The sequence below is a fragment of the Belonocnema kinseyi genome, chromosome 3 (assembly GCF_010883055.1).
Source record: "Belonocnema kinseyi isolate 2016_QV_RU_SX_M_011 chromosome 3, B_treatae_v1, whole genome shotgun sequence".
NCBI lineage: Eukaryota > Metazoa > Arthropoda > Insecta > Hymenoptera > Cynipidae > Belonocnema > Belonocnema kinseyi.
In genome coordinates this window covers 118,448,325-118,464,815 of record NC_046659.1, presented here as the reverse complement: position 1 = coordinate 118,464,815, position 16,491 = coordinate 118,448,325, and the positions used below count along the sequence as shown (strand labels likewise).

The following is a 16,491-nucleotide window of genomic DNA, read 5'->3' as shown; positions in this document are numbered from 1 at the left end:
TACATTTAATTTTTGAAATTTAAATTAAACCTGGGTATCATTTTATTATTTGTATAATCAAATATTTTTAAAACCATTAATAACAAAATTTATTAATAGTTTTGGTAGAAGAATAATTATTTTACTTTTACGTTTTGAAACTTAAATTAAAACTAGGTATTATTTTATTATTAGTATACTTGAATATTTAAAAAATTGATCAAATAAATCGATATTAACGAAAGCGGTTCACTCGACCTTCGGTTCCTTAATAGTCCCTTCATCAGTTTTGTGCAAGAATTATTATACTTTTTGGTTTTGAAATAGATAGTTAACCTTGGCTTATTTTTTTTTATTTGCGCATTCACCTATTTTTTAAATTATTATAAAAATTAATAAAATAGATAGATTTTCGTGAAAGCGGTTCACTCAACCTTTAGGTCTCTGCTAGTCCCTCAATAATTTTTGTAGAAGAATAATAATTTTACTTTGAGGTTTTGAAATTTAAATCAAACCTGGGTGTCATTTTATTATTTGTATAGTAAAATATTTTAATATTTCAATATTTTAATATTTTAATTTTAGGTTTTGAAATCTATATTTAAGCTGGAGATAATTTTGTTATTGTCGCATTTATATGTTTTGAAAATAAATATGAAAATGAATAAGACTTTGATTTTCGTGAAAGAATTCACTCAATCTTCGGGTGTCCGCTAGTCCGTTAACAATTTTTGTAGAAGAAGAATTATTTTATTTCTACGTTTTAAAATTTAAATGAAACCTAGGTATTATTTTATTATTAGTATACTTAAATATTTAAAAAATATTAATATAAAAATTGATCAAATAAATCGATATTATTAAAAGCGGTTTACTCAACCTTCGGGTGTCTAATAGTTCCTTAATCATTTTTGTACAATAATTATTCTACTTTTTTGTTTTGAAATAGATATTTAACCTTGGGTTAGTTTTTTTATTGTTGCATGTACCTATTTTTTAAATTGATACGAAAATGAATAAAATATATCGATTTTCGCGAAAGCGGTTCATTGAACCTTGGGGTCTCTACTTGAAGGTTCGTAATGAACCACTGCTTTATCAACTCAGTCATCATATTAGGTGAATGGATACCGGCGAAGAATTCCCTCGAGTTTCAACTTTTATGAAAGCACTTGGGAGTCCGGTTGACCGACTTGACTTTTGTGAAACTCTTCTTTAATGTGTATAATCGATTCCATTGCTCAGGAAGAAAGATCATTGATCTCAATTGAGATCTAATACTTATCAAGGTAGCTACACTTTTTAAAATTATATCACATTATTATAGTCTCTCTTTCTTAAAGCAGATTCTAAGTATTAAAACGAGGCTATTTTCTCAAAAACATAATTTTCATATTTCTTTACTTCATATTTTCACTTCAATTAATTTTAGAATTTTAAAATAACTTCAAATCTTAATTTACTACAAACTTCAATCAAATTACTTTTTTAGAAGAAAAAGAAAAGGAAAATGAAGAAAAACAAGGAAAAGAAAAGAAAAGAGGAAGAAGATAAAAGAAACGAAGGAATGAAAGAAATAGAAAGAAAAGAAAGCAGAAGAAAAGGAACTTGAATTTTAAATTGAAAAAAGATTTTAATTATAATTTTTTTTCAAAATAATATATCTGGTTCCTTTGGATTTGAATTGGTCTTCAGATTTAAAATTACAGGTAACGACAGGTACAATGGAGTCTTCGTCTTCGTTTAGAAAGTTTGCTCTGTACTTCAATAGATGGCGATAAACTTGTCAGGAAATAAGTAATTTTATTTAGTGGTAAAATGGATTTTAAAAAGTTCAAAATATGTTAAAAAAGAATCTGGAAGGTTTTAAGATAACCTCTTTAATTGTAAAAGATTTTCTCATATTTCGAAAAAGAATGTAGAAAATTATGAAGATTTTGAAAATATTGAAAAATAATTTTAAACTTGAAATGATTTTAACAAATTTACAACAAAATGTAGGTTTTTTAAAGACTTGCAAAAAAAATTTAAAAGTTTTTTTAAGAATTTTCAAAGGCTTCCAGAAAATCACAAATTTTCTTAAGCTTCTTGGGAAGATTTGAAATAATTATGAAAGAAAATTGAAGAATATTTCAAAATAGTTTAGAAGATTTCTGGTACTGTCAAAAAAATCTGGCAGGCTTTTAATGCAATTTTTTATTGTGAAAGATTTTTCGAAAAATCTTAGGAAAAATTCGAACAATTATTGAAGGTATTTCAAAAATTAAATACTTAGGAATAATTACAATGATTTGAAAACATATTTAGAGAGAAGGTTTAGAAGTTTTCAAACGATTCAGATTCTATTTAGTAAAAATTTCAAACAATGTAAAATAAAGTTTTAAAGTTTATATAAAATAAAATTTCAATGTTTTTTAAAAATTTTAAAGTTATAACAGAATAAATAAATTTTCTTAAGATTATTGGAAAAATGTGAAAATATTTCAAAACGTTTAAAAAGATTTCTAAAAATGCTCAAGAAAAATTTGGTAACTTAGAAGGAAATTTTGTTGAATTTGGAAAATTTTTCTACAACTTTTAGAAAAAATTTGAATAATTTAAAACAGAATGTAGATTTTTAAATATTTAAAAATAAAATTTAAAGGTTTTAAAGAATTATTAAAGGTCTCAAGATCTTAGAACCTTTTTTTTCTTTTTGCAAAAATAAAAAAGAAATGTTAAAAACACTTCGAATGATTTTAAAATATATTTAGATAAGGCTTAGAAAATTTTAAATGATTCAGAACTGGTAAATATTTCAAAAAAGTTTAAACAAAATAACATTTTTTGAATGTTTAGATTTAAAAGCAATTTTTTGATTTTGAAAGATTTTCAAAAGTTTTAGGAATGTTTTGCATCATTTCCAATGATATTTAGATTTTTCTAAAGAAAATTTCAAAAAAAATGTAGAATTTAAAATTTAAAAAAATTTTTTAAAATTTAATAAAATCTAGATTTTTTAAGATTTTCATATAAAGTTTTAACGATGTTTAAAGGATTTAAGATGATAATAAAATGATCTAAAAACTCATGGGAAGATTTGTTAGGATTTTTTTTAAAATAATTTAAACTTTTAAAAGATTTTAAAAGATTTTAAAAGATTTTAAAAGATTTTCAAATATTTCGCATGTCAAAAAAATCTAATTTTTTCAAGATTTCGAACCTTTTTATGGATTTTGAAAGGTTTCAACGTAATACATTTACTTTAATTCTTGGAAAGATGAAAATGATGTTATATTTTAAAACAAATTTAAGATAATATTTCTAGAAAAATTAAAAAAAAAATATTTTTAATCATAATTTGTTAAAGAAAATTTTTAAATATTTAAAAATATTTGAAAATGATTATTTTTTGGTTGATCAGTCTGCTATTAATTTGAAAATTAACTTTTACGGTGAAATTTTGATTAAACATAGCGGAAAACTTCCCTACAGCAGCTAATGTAATCAACGGTGGATAATTATTAATTAAGAGCGCAAATAAAAAAAATTTAATTTCAACTTATTAGTACGTATAGTTTCTTAACTTTTAATTAAAGTAAATTAATTATTTTACGTACATTAGTATTTTATCTAACCACTTTTAAATTCCCTTAATTTTCATTTGAAAAACAAATTAATTTTCATAATTTAAATTTCGATTTGCAGGAATAAGGAAAGGAAATAACAAGTCGCTAAATTTATGGCTTTTTGTCACTATTACATTACGGTATTTTATACAATATTTATACAATTTTCCTTACTATAATTATAATAATCTAACGTACAATTTCAGTAGGAATTAAGTTGCGGCGATGGTCAGTTCCGCTCCAGATACCTGCGAACGCCCCTCCCCCTACCACATGACTTCCCCTCAGAAATCCGAACTGCTGCCATCGGGCCTGGTCAGCGGGAGTACTTTTACCTAATTAAGACTAAAGTACGGAATATAAGATATTTTAAATGTAGCCAAAAAGGATTTTTCAGCCAATAAAAAAATATCTCAGCTAAACTGTTAAATAGAAAAATCCAGCAAAAAATCTTTAAATTATATAATTGTAAGAAATTTTAAGCTAGAAGCACGAATTTATATACCAAAATTGGTTCTAAAATATTTAAAAATATTTTCTTAAGAATTTGTTTAAAAAATCATTCAAAACTTCCCAGGAAAGTATTATCTCGGGACTCGAATTTTTCCCACAATTTTTTGAAAATGCGGAAAAATAACAAAATTGCCAAGGGCATGTCCTACGATAATCACGTGACCAAATCAGTCCTCGATTATAAAAAGAAAGGAGACAATAAATTGTGTTTGTATATTTAGTTTGAGTAATAATTTTGAAAATAATTATCCGAGTAAAAAATAAATGTGTAAAATTATTTTTATTTTTCCACCAAAAAATATCTGCACACACGTAACGTGTCATTATTTTTGGAGCATTTTTAGCAATTTCTAGCCGAGAAAAAAAGAAACTTTCAACGTCGATAAAGTAGAGATCGCATCACAACAAAGTTTTTACAACCGAGCTTTATAATGTGATTTCTACTTTATCGACGTTGAGTTTTTTTCTCCGCTAGAAATTGCTAAAAATGCTCCAAAAACAATGATAGGTTGCTTGTGTGCAGATACTTATTTAGTGGGTTGCAACGAATGTGCAAATGTTATTGTTTATATTGATTTTTTAGAACTTTAAAACGATTTATTCCCAAAATTTTTGTCAGTGTTCCAGATACGAGAATCGAAAAATTTGAAATGCATCAAACCAAACATAACTTACAAAGTGCTAAGACTCTAGCGGACGTGGTGAGCAAAAAAAAAATGGAAATAATTTTATACGTTTATTTTTTACTCGGACAATTTTTTTTTAACATACAAATGCAATTTATTGTCTCATATCCTATATTACAAACTTCGCCAATGTAGAATATGCCCTAAAAATCTTCCAGCTTCTATTTTGAAAATTTGAAATATTTCAAATAACGTTTTTTAAGTTAATTGTTAAAAAACATTTTTTAGTTTTCCCAGGAATTTTAATAAAGAAATTTTTTCTTTTGAAACGTTTTAAAACTTCGAGAAAGCTTCTAAAATTTGTACTCAAATCTTCAAAAATTTACGTTTTGTTTTAAATGTTTTGAAATCTTTTTAGGTTTCGAATTATTTTGAATCTTCTTAAAGCTTCTAAGTATATCTTAAACTTACCCGACTTCTTTAAAAGTCAATAATTGACTCAAATTTTCTGAGTTTTTAATGAAAATTACTTTGTTTTTTTTTTGTTAGTAATTTTTGTTTATCCTTTTTTTTTAACTTTTAAAGTCAAATATTCAGCTTTACAGTCTTTAATAGGTAGAAAGGATTCCCGCTGACCAGGCTCGGCGGCAACATTTCGGTTCAGCGAGGGGAGGCCGTGTAGTGGGGGAAGCGTTCGCAGGTAGCTGGGGCGGAATCATCATCTGCCCTTAAGAAAGAAAGGAAATTTAATTAAATCGCAAATGTAATTAGCCTCAAAGGTAATTAAGTACCCTTTTGTCACTGTCCTTTCGCAATGAGCGATGAACAAATATGTTTTGTAACATGTTTCTCTGTACAACTCAAAAAGCTAAATCAAAAATAAATAAATCCTTACGGGGGAAAACAAGTAACGATTCTTATAACTAAATAAAATAATTATCTAAAAATTACCATACAAAATAGTATAAAACATTTTTGAAACATATAAAAATAAATTAAACTTATACTGAGTCCAAGGAGACATCACGCTATTTGGTGCATACAATTCTGGATTAATATTAACTTTTCATCATGAAAAGAGGATCCAACTGCTGAATCTGCAAAGCTATTTCAATTTGGAGAAACCAATTCTCTGGGTTTAAAAATTCTTTGCATTATCTTCTCTGATGGAAGGTACCTCTGTCCTATCCGATAATTTGGTCGGATTGGGTACAAAGCGTAAGCGTAGACAACTGAAAAAGAGAAACATTTATTAGAGAAAATAAAAAAAAAATTATAATTTTAATCAAGTTATTATAATCAAAAATGATTAAAGCTATATAAGTACCCACTGTGGGGCCCGATTTGGCCCGGATAGAGAATGGAACGCTCGTCCAGATCGGTGTCCGATCTAGACAGGTAGAGTCTAAGTTGAGCCCCGACCGCTTATCGGGCAGCCAGACCCGTCCCCGATAGGGGCGTGCATTTAATGCAGTATTAAGGTCTGCCAGGCCAGGGCCCCGATTGGGGCCATAGCAAAATTTCTACTCGGATTCATATGCAATTTTCCGACCGATTATAGCAGTTTATAACCCTACCGAGATTAGGAGACAGAAAAAAAATCTTTTGATCCCTTTTTAGAAAAAGTAGATTTTAATTTATTATTGCAAATTAATTTAAAATGATTGGAAAAACAGCGCTTCACACGCTTATTAAAAATTTCTTATTTAAAATGAATAATAATCAAATTAAGATATTTGTTCGAATTTGAACTAATATAAGATATAATTAGAATAAAGATGGAGAAATCTTGAAATTAAAAAAAAAAAAAATTATTAACAGAATCTGATAGATTTTAGGTCAGTTTTATTAACGTTTAAAATAAACTTTTATATAACTTTAATTTTAATTGGTTTACATTACTTTGTAGCTTTCATTTAAGTATAAGATTTTATTTCCACAGCAATTTGAAAATATGCGATTGAAGATCCTTCAATTTTTAATTTTGTTATTTAAAATGAAAAGGTGTAGAATTTTCTTTGAATAACTCAATTTTGAAGATTTTCACTTGAAAACTCTTCTATTTTAAATATGTAACAAAAAATGCTTAAATAATAAAAATGTAAATAATAAAAATACAGAATTTTTAATTGTAAATGTAAAAAATTGCATAATTTTTAATTGTTATTATCAAAATTTGCACCATTTTTTATTGTAAAACTGAAAATTCATATCATTTCAAATTGTAAATAGTTAAAATTAAAAACTCTTTGATTTCGAACATTTACACTGAAAAGTCCTGAATTTCAATAATGTAAATTTTTGATAGTTTTTAGTGGCGAAATTCAAAATTTATATAATTTTTAATTGCAAGATTTCAAAATTAAAAACTTTTAGATTGTGAAGATTTTTAACTGAAAACTCTTACATTTTAAATAAGCATAAATAAAAATTCTTAAATTTGGATGAGTGTGAAGCTCAAAAGTAAAGTTTTCAATAATGTATCATTTTTCAAATTGAAGCAAATTCGAATGTAAATAATCAAAATTAAATCATTTTAAATTTTACAACTCAAAACCTGCATAAAATTAAATTAAAAAAAATTAAATTTGGAGATATACAATTGTAAATTCTTTAATTAAAGAAAAAGTTATGAACAAATTTTATGAAATCTGGATGATTTTGAAGAAAAAAAGTACAGTTTTTGATAATAAATGTTACACAATAAAGACATTTCCTAGGTATATACTTAATATTACAGAATTTTAAATGGTAAAACTAAAAATTTGCATCAAATTTAATTTATAAGTCGAATTTTTGATAATTTTTAATTTTAAATTGTCAGAATAAAAAATTCTTTAATCTCAAAAACTTACAATTTAAATTTCTGCATTTTTTAAAAGCTAAAATTAAAAGTTTTTAAATATTTGAAATATATTATTATAATTTATTTAGTTTTTAAAATTTATATTTTAAAGGTATGCAATTTTGATCATTTGTTTTAATAGTTCAATTTTTAAGATTTACCACAGAGAATTTTTAAATTTTAACGATTTTCAATTAAATATTCTTCGATTTTGATAAGAAGTTAAGTTCTCAATTCTAAATCTGCCATATTAAACAAATTTCCAATGCAAATCTTTAAAATTGCCAAATTTTGTTAGTGCAAATCGTCAAAATTAAAAATTCTTCTATTTTTTAAGTTTACAATCGAAAATTCTTCAATTTATAAGACGTATAATTATCAATTTAAATTCCCTTAATTAAAAAAAATGAAATTGAAAAACCTTGAATTTAAAAAATACTGATTTGGACATTATTCCATTTTCAACATCGATATTTTTTAGGTAAATAATTTTGAACTTTTTTTTCAATAGTTCAATTTTAAAGATTCATAATTAAAAATTCTTTAATTTTAACGATTTGCAATTTTAAAATTTTCAATTTTGTATAGTTGCAATGAGAAACTTTTCAATATATAAATTGTATAATAGAAACTGATGCAATTTTGAATGCTTTTTTTAAAGTTCATTTTGAAAAATTTTGAACTGAAAATTATCATAATAACCTGTTTAACTTTCAGAAGAAATTTTATTTATACAATAGTTGATAAAGTAGACGATCTATTGAAATTCCTTAATTGAAAATTCACCGAATAATAAGATTCTGAAATTGAACAATTCCCCTATAATAAAATTATTGAATTACAAACTTCCCGAATAATAAAATTTCTGAATTGGAAACTTCCCGAATAATAAAATTCCTAAATCAAAAGATTCCCAAATAATGAAATTCCCGAGTTATATGTTTCCCTGAAGTAGAAAATTATGGAATAATGAAATTCTTGATTAATAATATTCAAATATTATAATTCAGATTTCAAATAATAAAATTTCCGAATAACAAAATTTCTGAATTGGAAAATTCCAGAATAAAAACATATCCGAAATAATAAAATTCCTGAATTGGAAAATTCCCGAATAATGAAATTCATGAATTAGAAAATTTCTGAATAATGAACTTTCCGAATTATATGATTCCCTGAATTAAGAACTTGTCAAATAATTAAATTCCTGAATAATATGATTCCCTGAATTAGAAAATTATGGAATAATGAAATTCTTGATTAATAATATTCAAATATTATTATTCAGATTTCAAATAATAAAATTTCTGAATTTGAAAGTTCCCGACTAAAAAAATTTCCGAAATAATAAAATCCCTGATTTGGAGAATTCCCGAATAATAAAATTATCGAATAATTAAATTCCTGAATTGGGAAATTCCTTAATAATAAAATCGCCAACTAATGAAATTCATGAATTGGAAAATTCATGAATTATAAAATTCCTGAATAATGAAATTTCCGAATCATATGATTGACTGAATTAAAAAATTGTCGAACAATGAAATTCCTAAATAATAATATTCAAATATTATTATTCAGATTTACAATCATAAAATTCCCGAATAATAAAATCCCGGAATAATACAACATTCCCGAATAATAAAATTAATGAATTGGAAAATTCCTGCATAATGAAATTTTCGAATTGTATGATTCCCTGAATTACAAAATTTTCGGATAATAAAATTCCTGAATTGGAAAAATCCCGAATAATAAATTTGCGAAATAATGAAACTCATGGATTAGAAAATTTCTGAATAATGAAATTCCTGAATAATTAAATACCCGAATTATATGATTACCTGAAATAGAAAATAATCGAATAATGAAATTCCCGAATAATAAAATTGCTGAATAATGAAATTCATGAATAATGAAATTTCTGAATTATATGATTCCACGAATTAAAAAATTATCGAATACTGAAATTCCTGAATAAAAATATTCAAATATCATTATTCAGATTTGAAATAATAAAATTCCGGAATAATAAAATTTCTAAATGATAAAATTGCCGAAAAATAAACTTCCCGAATTGGAAAGCTAGCGAATAATAAAATTCCCAAATAATAAGATTCCCTAATTGGAAAATTATTGAATAATAAAATTTCTGAATTGGAAAATTCCCGAATAATCAACTTTCCAAATAATAAAATTTCAGAATTGGAATATTTGCGAATAATAAAATTCCCGAAAAGTTTATAATTTTACCGAATTTAAGAATTCCTGGATAGTGAAACTCCAAATTGTTTATAATATTGCATACATTTAAAATTCCTGACAAAAAATTGCAGCATTATAAAATATCCGATCTGGAAAATTCTTACATTGAAAAAATTAAAATCTTTGTTTTTATTTATAAAAATTAATTAAATTGTCACAATAAAACGTTTTCTTAATAAAAAAACCAAATTTTTATTCTTTATATTTAGGAATTTTATTTTTCGGGATTTTTTTCAGTTCAGTTATTTTATAATTCAGCAAATTTTCTGTCCGCAAGTTTGTTGTTCGAGAATTTTCAAAATCGGTTATGCTATAAACTATTCCAGAATTTTATTATTTGGGAATTTTACACAGGCGGGGATTTTATTTTTCGGTATTCTTCAGTCGTCCCATAAAAACCTATTAAAAACCCTAATATTTAATTAAATATATAATTTTATTGAAAGAAGAACTTTATTTTGTGAAAAAAGTCTTCCCCTTAACATGAAGTCATAAACATCATGACTGCTGTTTTCAGCAGCTGGTGCGCGAGTGAATTATCGAGTTAATTAAGCCACTTATTATTTCAGAAAATATTGAATAATTTGCGTAATTATTATTACAGACATCTCTGGCTTTCAAACAATTATTTTTATTTGTTTTTAAAAATATTTCACTTTCGCTGCTGGACGGTTATGGCCTAGAAAAACGAAAGTGTATAATTATATTCTCTTTTTTACTTCCTTAAAAATTGTTTGTTCTCTTCAAGGTCTACTTCTAGTTGATTCCAATTTGTTTAATTTGTTGCTTACTTCTAGTTTTTGAATGAAAATAGAAAATAATTTTTTTTATTTTAAATGGATGGAACACTTCTGAACAACGTTTCAAGAATATAATATGAAAATGCCGAAATTATAATTATCAGAATAAGAAATTTCAGAAAAATAAAAAATTTCAAAATTTCAAATTGTCAAGAAAAAATATAACTACCGAATATGTTTATTAAAGAAGTTAAAATCTTCGAAAAGTTAATCTTAGATTCACTAGGAAAATTCAGAAGTTTAAAATAACCAAAATTATTTATTTTTGAAAGCAACAAATACCAGAAAATGTAATATTTCCCAAATTTCGACATTCTGAAAAAATATGATGATCCCAGATTTACTTTTTAATTTAAGCTGTTATGGATTTTGAAATGCACAAATGTAAAGTAAAATATTATTTTACCAAATAAAATATATTAAAACCGATTTTGGATTGTTTTCTGCAAATTTGAAATTTTGATAATTTATTAATTTTGGAATGTTGAAAATGTGGGTTTAAAAATTTTATTAATATTTGATTTACCCGAAAATTCAAATTCCCGAAATTCGTAATTTTCTGAATTTAAAAAATAAAAAAATATATATATATATGATCGCAATAATTCTGCAATTTACTCTTTTGAAGAATTTCCAATTTCTCTTATTCACCATTTTCGGGAATTTAAAAATACGAAAATTTACTACTTGGGTAGCTTTATTTTCTTTTGAAATTTTGCAGAAATTTAAAGTTGAGGAAATTTTCATTTTTCGAAAATTTTTTACTTGGTTCTGATTTCGGGAATTCAATTTTTAGCATTTTTCATGATTCAACATTTTTATTTTTCGGAAACTATCGAAATGCCTAAGAATGTTTATTGACGAAGTTGAAGCATTCCGAAAATGAGTGTTAACGAAATTAAAAATTAATAATATTAAATAAAAATATATTTAAATCATGAAAAATATTATTATAAATATAAATAATAATATAATATATTAAAAAATAAATTAAAATATCAATTAAATATACATACACGAAATAATTAAATAGAATGATATATTATTTTATACATATTTAAGAAATTTGAAAACTCAGATATTAAAATTTCGGTACTTTATTAATTTCGACCTTTTTAAAATTTGGGGTTTCAAATTTCATCAACTTCAATTAATAATAAATTATAAAAAATTGACTTCAATCAAATTTCATTTCATTCCCGAAAGAATAAATTTCCATATTTTTAAGTTCGGGAAAATATCAGATCGACGAAATTAAGAATTACGAAAAATATTAAATTTTCGAGGTTTTAAATTCCCGTAAAAAATATTTCTTGTTTTCACGTTTGGAATAATTTTTTTATTTTTTACGGGATATTAATGCTAAAGTGCAACTATTAAATATAATTTTTTATTACTGGGAATTTGAAAAATCCACGATTTATTTTCTTCGTGAATTTGATACATAGATTTGAATCAATAAATTTTCTGATTTTGAAGCAGTGGATTTTTTCTCAGAGAGGAATTTTAAATTTCGGGTATAAACATTTTCGGTAGTCTTATTTTCTTTCAAGATACAAATTCCGGGAATTTTCATTCTTCGGAATAATTCTGTTTCGGTAACTTTGCTTTTTGGGTAAAATTACGCTATCCCTCATCTTGAAAGTAACGAATCTATCTCTAGTTGTAAAAACCGGAAGTCCTTCAGTCAAAAAATTCTGTTAAGGATTCAAAAATTTGATTATCAACTTAGCTTATTAAAAACTTATCTCTTTGAAATTTAGACTAAGCTAAAGTTGAACTCACCCACAATAACAATAATATCGTCAAATATTAAGTTCATAACAGTACAATCAAACTTTACAAAAATTACCAAATTCTGAAAATAACAAGTACCTCAAAAATAATTCTTTTGCCTCCAAATGTCAACGTCAAAGTCGAATGTTACCTTAGTCTCAAATCTCAGTCTCAAATTCTATGTCCTATGAAGACCAGAATCCTTCAAACTGTATCCCACAGACGGTTGAATTTCAAACCCTTGATGAATTATTTTCCCGCCAAAAATAGCATCACCAAATTGTTTCGTATTAAACGGTTCAAACGTCTTAAGATGAAAAGGTCCATTTCCAATTTGTTTGAAATGCTGTCGATGTTCCTTAGGTAATTCATTCAGAATCGGTATCTTCAATGGCTCTTGGCCAAATCTGATTGGAGATCCAGAAAGAAGAGACCCTTTAATTCCAGCAACTTGTGAACTTGAAAATTGTTCCTGCAAATTGTGCTGATCAAGCGTTGTCAATTTGGGTAATTCGAGACCATGAATTCCATTTTTAAAAAACGGGTGATTTTCATTCTGGAATTTCATCGGCTCAAATATATTGGTATGGCCAGAAACGTGGAGCTGATCAACATTCTGAACGAAGTTGTTCGGAGGGTAATCGATATGTAGACTGTTGCTTGGATTCGATTCTGATATTGGAAGAGGAGCTATTTTTGGTATTTCGACATGGTAGCCATCATTCTGATTGTCTGGAATGGGGTAATATTCCAGATTTTTGTTGTCGCTCAGAAAGTTTTGATGATTTAGTGCTGTAAATGGAGGAGGTGATTTGGTGGATGGAAGCTGAAATTCCTGAAGCTCTTGAGGAGAAAATTGACCCTTTAAACTTGAGTCTCCACTTATACCCTTGAGAATGTTACCCATATTAGATCCCTTTTGAGGGCCACCGAAGCTATCCTCCAAGCCTTTAATATTAGGGTGTCGAGGGTCCAAATCCTGATGATGGTCCTCTTGGTGGTGGTCAGAATCAGTGGGAGTCATGATCACTAGGCCGGCTTGAACATCGTCTGTAAATGTAACGTCTGTCAGGTCCTGTCAGTTTTTTTGTTAGTATTGTAGTATTAGGTATTTAACGTTTGTAATTATACCCGACTCTCGGTTTAGCCACAGTTTCGAGGGTTGTCTGCAAGTAACCTTGCAGCTAAATCGGGAGTATCGAAACGTAAATAATCAGGGACGTCTGAACTGTTTCCAATTGGAATGCATAATATTGCGCAATATACTCGAATGAGTACTCGCGCACTGCGGCTCTACGCTACGCTGCTGGTGTTTTTTCAGTTCTAGGAATTACTAAACCGGGAGTGGCTAAATCAAGAGTCGGTTGAACCAGTATCGTGAGTGTTTAGTTTTTTGTGTCATGAAACGTTAGAGTTTAATTGGTTAGGCTTATATTTTTAAGGATAGATACTAGGGTGGTCGAAAAACAGATTGGGTTTTTTTTAATGTTCATGCAATCATACACCAAATTTGTTTTAATCTAAAAAGTAATCACATTGGCGATAGATTCGACAAAATGACAAGAAAAAAGTTTGCTTGCTTTAAAAAGTTCTACAAAAAATACTTATATCTTTTATGACCTTGAAGTTTTACTTATTATGCTTTGCAACGTTTGAAATTATTAAAAAATTATTTTGTGGTTTAAAAAATAATTATAAAAAGGCTTTAGGTTCGACTTCTCGGTTTTTAGAATGGACGATTATTATATTAAAAAAAATTGCAAGAAATAACAAATTAATCTAATTATTTAAAAATGTTTTAAAATAGGAATACTGCATTACCTGTTTTTAAAACCAAAATATCAGTTTTTTTTATAATTAATTACAAAATTTCTAATTTATAGTACCCGAAAAAATTCAAATTTTCGAGAAAAAAATACTCGTGGCCATAAAAATTAGTTGGTCTGCATAAAACTTATAAAATATTTTTTTTTGTATTTAAGCAAAACTGTTTAGAAAATATTGGATAAAAAAATGGGGATTTCAATAAAATCCACTTTCTACTTTTTTTTAAATTTTGCCGGGAAGATAAAGTCAAGCTTAATAGAAAACCCCAAATTGTTTATTTTATCGAATATTCAAACAAGTTTTTACTTATAAAATAACAGGTTTTGAGATTAAGAGTTTTATACGGAAAAAGTGATTTTTTTGGCCACGAGATTTTTTTCGCGAAATAATAATTAATTAATTTTTCTCGAGAACGATGAAAAATAAAAATGAGTAAGAAGTATTTTTTGTTGAATTTTTTAAAAGAAACGAAGTTTTTTCTTAGAAATTTTTCGACACAATTTGGCTGAAAAAGGAAAATCCCGATAATATAAGTATCTGAATTGGAAACTTAAGAAATTATATAAATTTTAAAAATTTGAAATTACAGAAATAAGTTAATTGTCAAAATCAGTAAATTCTCGAATATTTCAGATTCCCATATATAAAATAATATGTTATTTGAGCAGATACCAAATATTTTTGTATTTTAAGGGAATATAATCATTTTGATAATTTTCTATATGATTTCTATATAATTTTGGTAATTTTAAATTTCTAAATTTTTCTAGCTGTATTAATTTTGCTTTTGGGAATATTTTAATTTTCTTAATAAATATTTTCGGTAGCTTCACTTTTCTTCGGTAAAATAAAATTAATCAACACTCGGGATTTTAACTTTTCAGCAAAATTATGTTCTCCTTTTTTTTAAATTTGCAAAAGAGAAATTTTTACTTTTAGGTAAAAATATTTTATTCAAAAAATTGGAATATTATTAAAAAATAATTATTTTTTTTATAATTTATTTTCTAAATGAAAAACCAAAGAAAAACATTAAATTTTAGTTAAAAAACGCAATTGTCTAGCATTATTCTAATAGAATACAGTTATAATTAATGAACAATAATGAATTGTTCGAAATTTGAGAACGAACCGCAAATTTCTATTATTATTCTAAAAGAATATTTTTATAAATAATAAAAAATTGTTAAAAAATTATTTTCGTGAACTTCAATTTACTATTTCCACGCTATGACTGAGATCTTAAAAAAAGGTTAACAATTTTAAAAAAGCACAATTTTTTATCAATATTCTGAAAGAAAAATGTAAAAAATTGTTATCAATTGTTTAAATAATGATTTATTGTTAAATTCATTATTTCCTTGCTCAAACGAAAAAGTTTAACAATTTAGAAAAAACTGCGGCTTTCCACCCCTATTCTATGAGAAAACTACTATAACCAATAATAGATTATTTAAACAATTGCTTGGATTATCTGAATACCACTAAAAATTAATATTTTCTTCATTAGAAACCATTTTTACTAAAAAAACTGAGAAAAAGACTAATTGTAAAAAGAAATATTTACAAAAAACGTCTTTCTTTATGGGGCTTATGGTGTTTATTTTAACTTTATGGGATTGGCGGAACCCCTTAATATGAATTTTTGTGAAGAAAAGAATAGTTGTTTTATAGATTCGAGCACATTCGGGCGGTGAAAGGTTTTCAAAATCTTCTACAAGATAATAAAAAAAAGAAACTTTCTTTGATTACATTATAAAAGCAATCAAATCGAGTTGATAACTTTGAAAAAAGTGAAGATGAATTTAATTAAATCATTCCTGTTTTTGAAAGTAAAAACGAGTTGGAATAAGAGTTAATTTAAATGCAGTAGAAAGTTTAGCGAGATTCTCCATTCGACAGTAAATTAGGTATGCACTAAATTATTAACAAAATCGAAACTTGAATATCCGTTTCATCTCAGACATGGGAAAATTCTAAAAATACTTCAACTCCGACCTTCCTTTCACCTAATTATAAAATAATTTCTACATTATAACAAGTCTTAAAAGATTTCCTATTGTGATTTCCTGAAATTGTGCGATGAAGATTACAATTGATAAAAAAATATATAATTCGAGCAGTATTGTAAGCAGCACAATTTATAGAAAACTAATTGAGACAATAATAATTTTGCTCAAGGTACAATTTACCAGGTTTGTTGAATGTTACTAATGCACTTTGAAGTGGAATTTGATAAAACCATCTTTAAG

The 16,491-nt window shown here is 25.7% G+C and overlaps 1 protein-coding gene across 2 annotated transcripts in view; it reads right to left on the bottom strand.

The window, feature by feature from the left end:
- Window positions 1–5,079: 5,079 nt before the first annotated feature.
- The window catches only part of LOC117170216, a 52,500-nt gene continuing 41,088 nt past the window's right edge, over window positions 5,080–16,491 (bottom strand). Inside the window, exons 5-6 of one of the 2 annotated variants that reach the window (XR_004466744.1) lie at window positions 12,512–13,462; window positions 5,080–5,958 (exon numbers count right to left, since the gene is read on the bottom strand). Coding sequence is in view for 1 of the 2 variants with exons in the window: in XM_033356830.1 (XP_033212721.1) it covers window positions 12,591–13,462 (872 nt within the window). In the remaining variant the exon portion in view is untranslated. The remainder of the gene's footprint in view (window positions 5,959–12,511; window positions 13,463–16,491) is intronic. The other variant, XM_033356830.1, reaches the window with a different exon arrangement.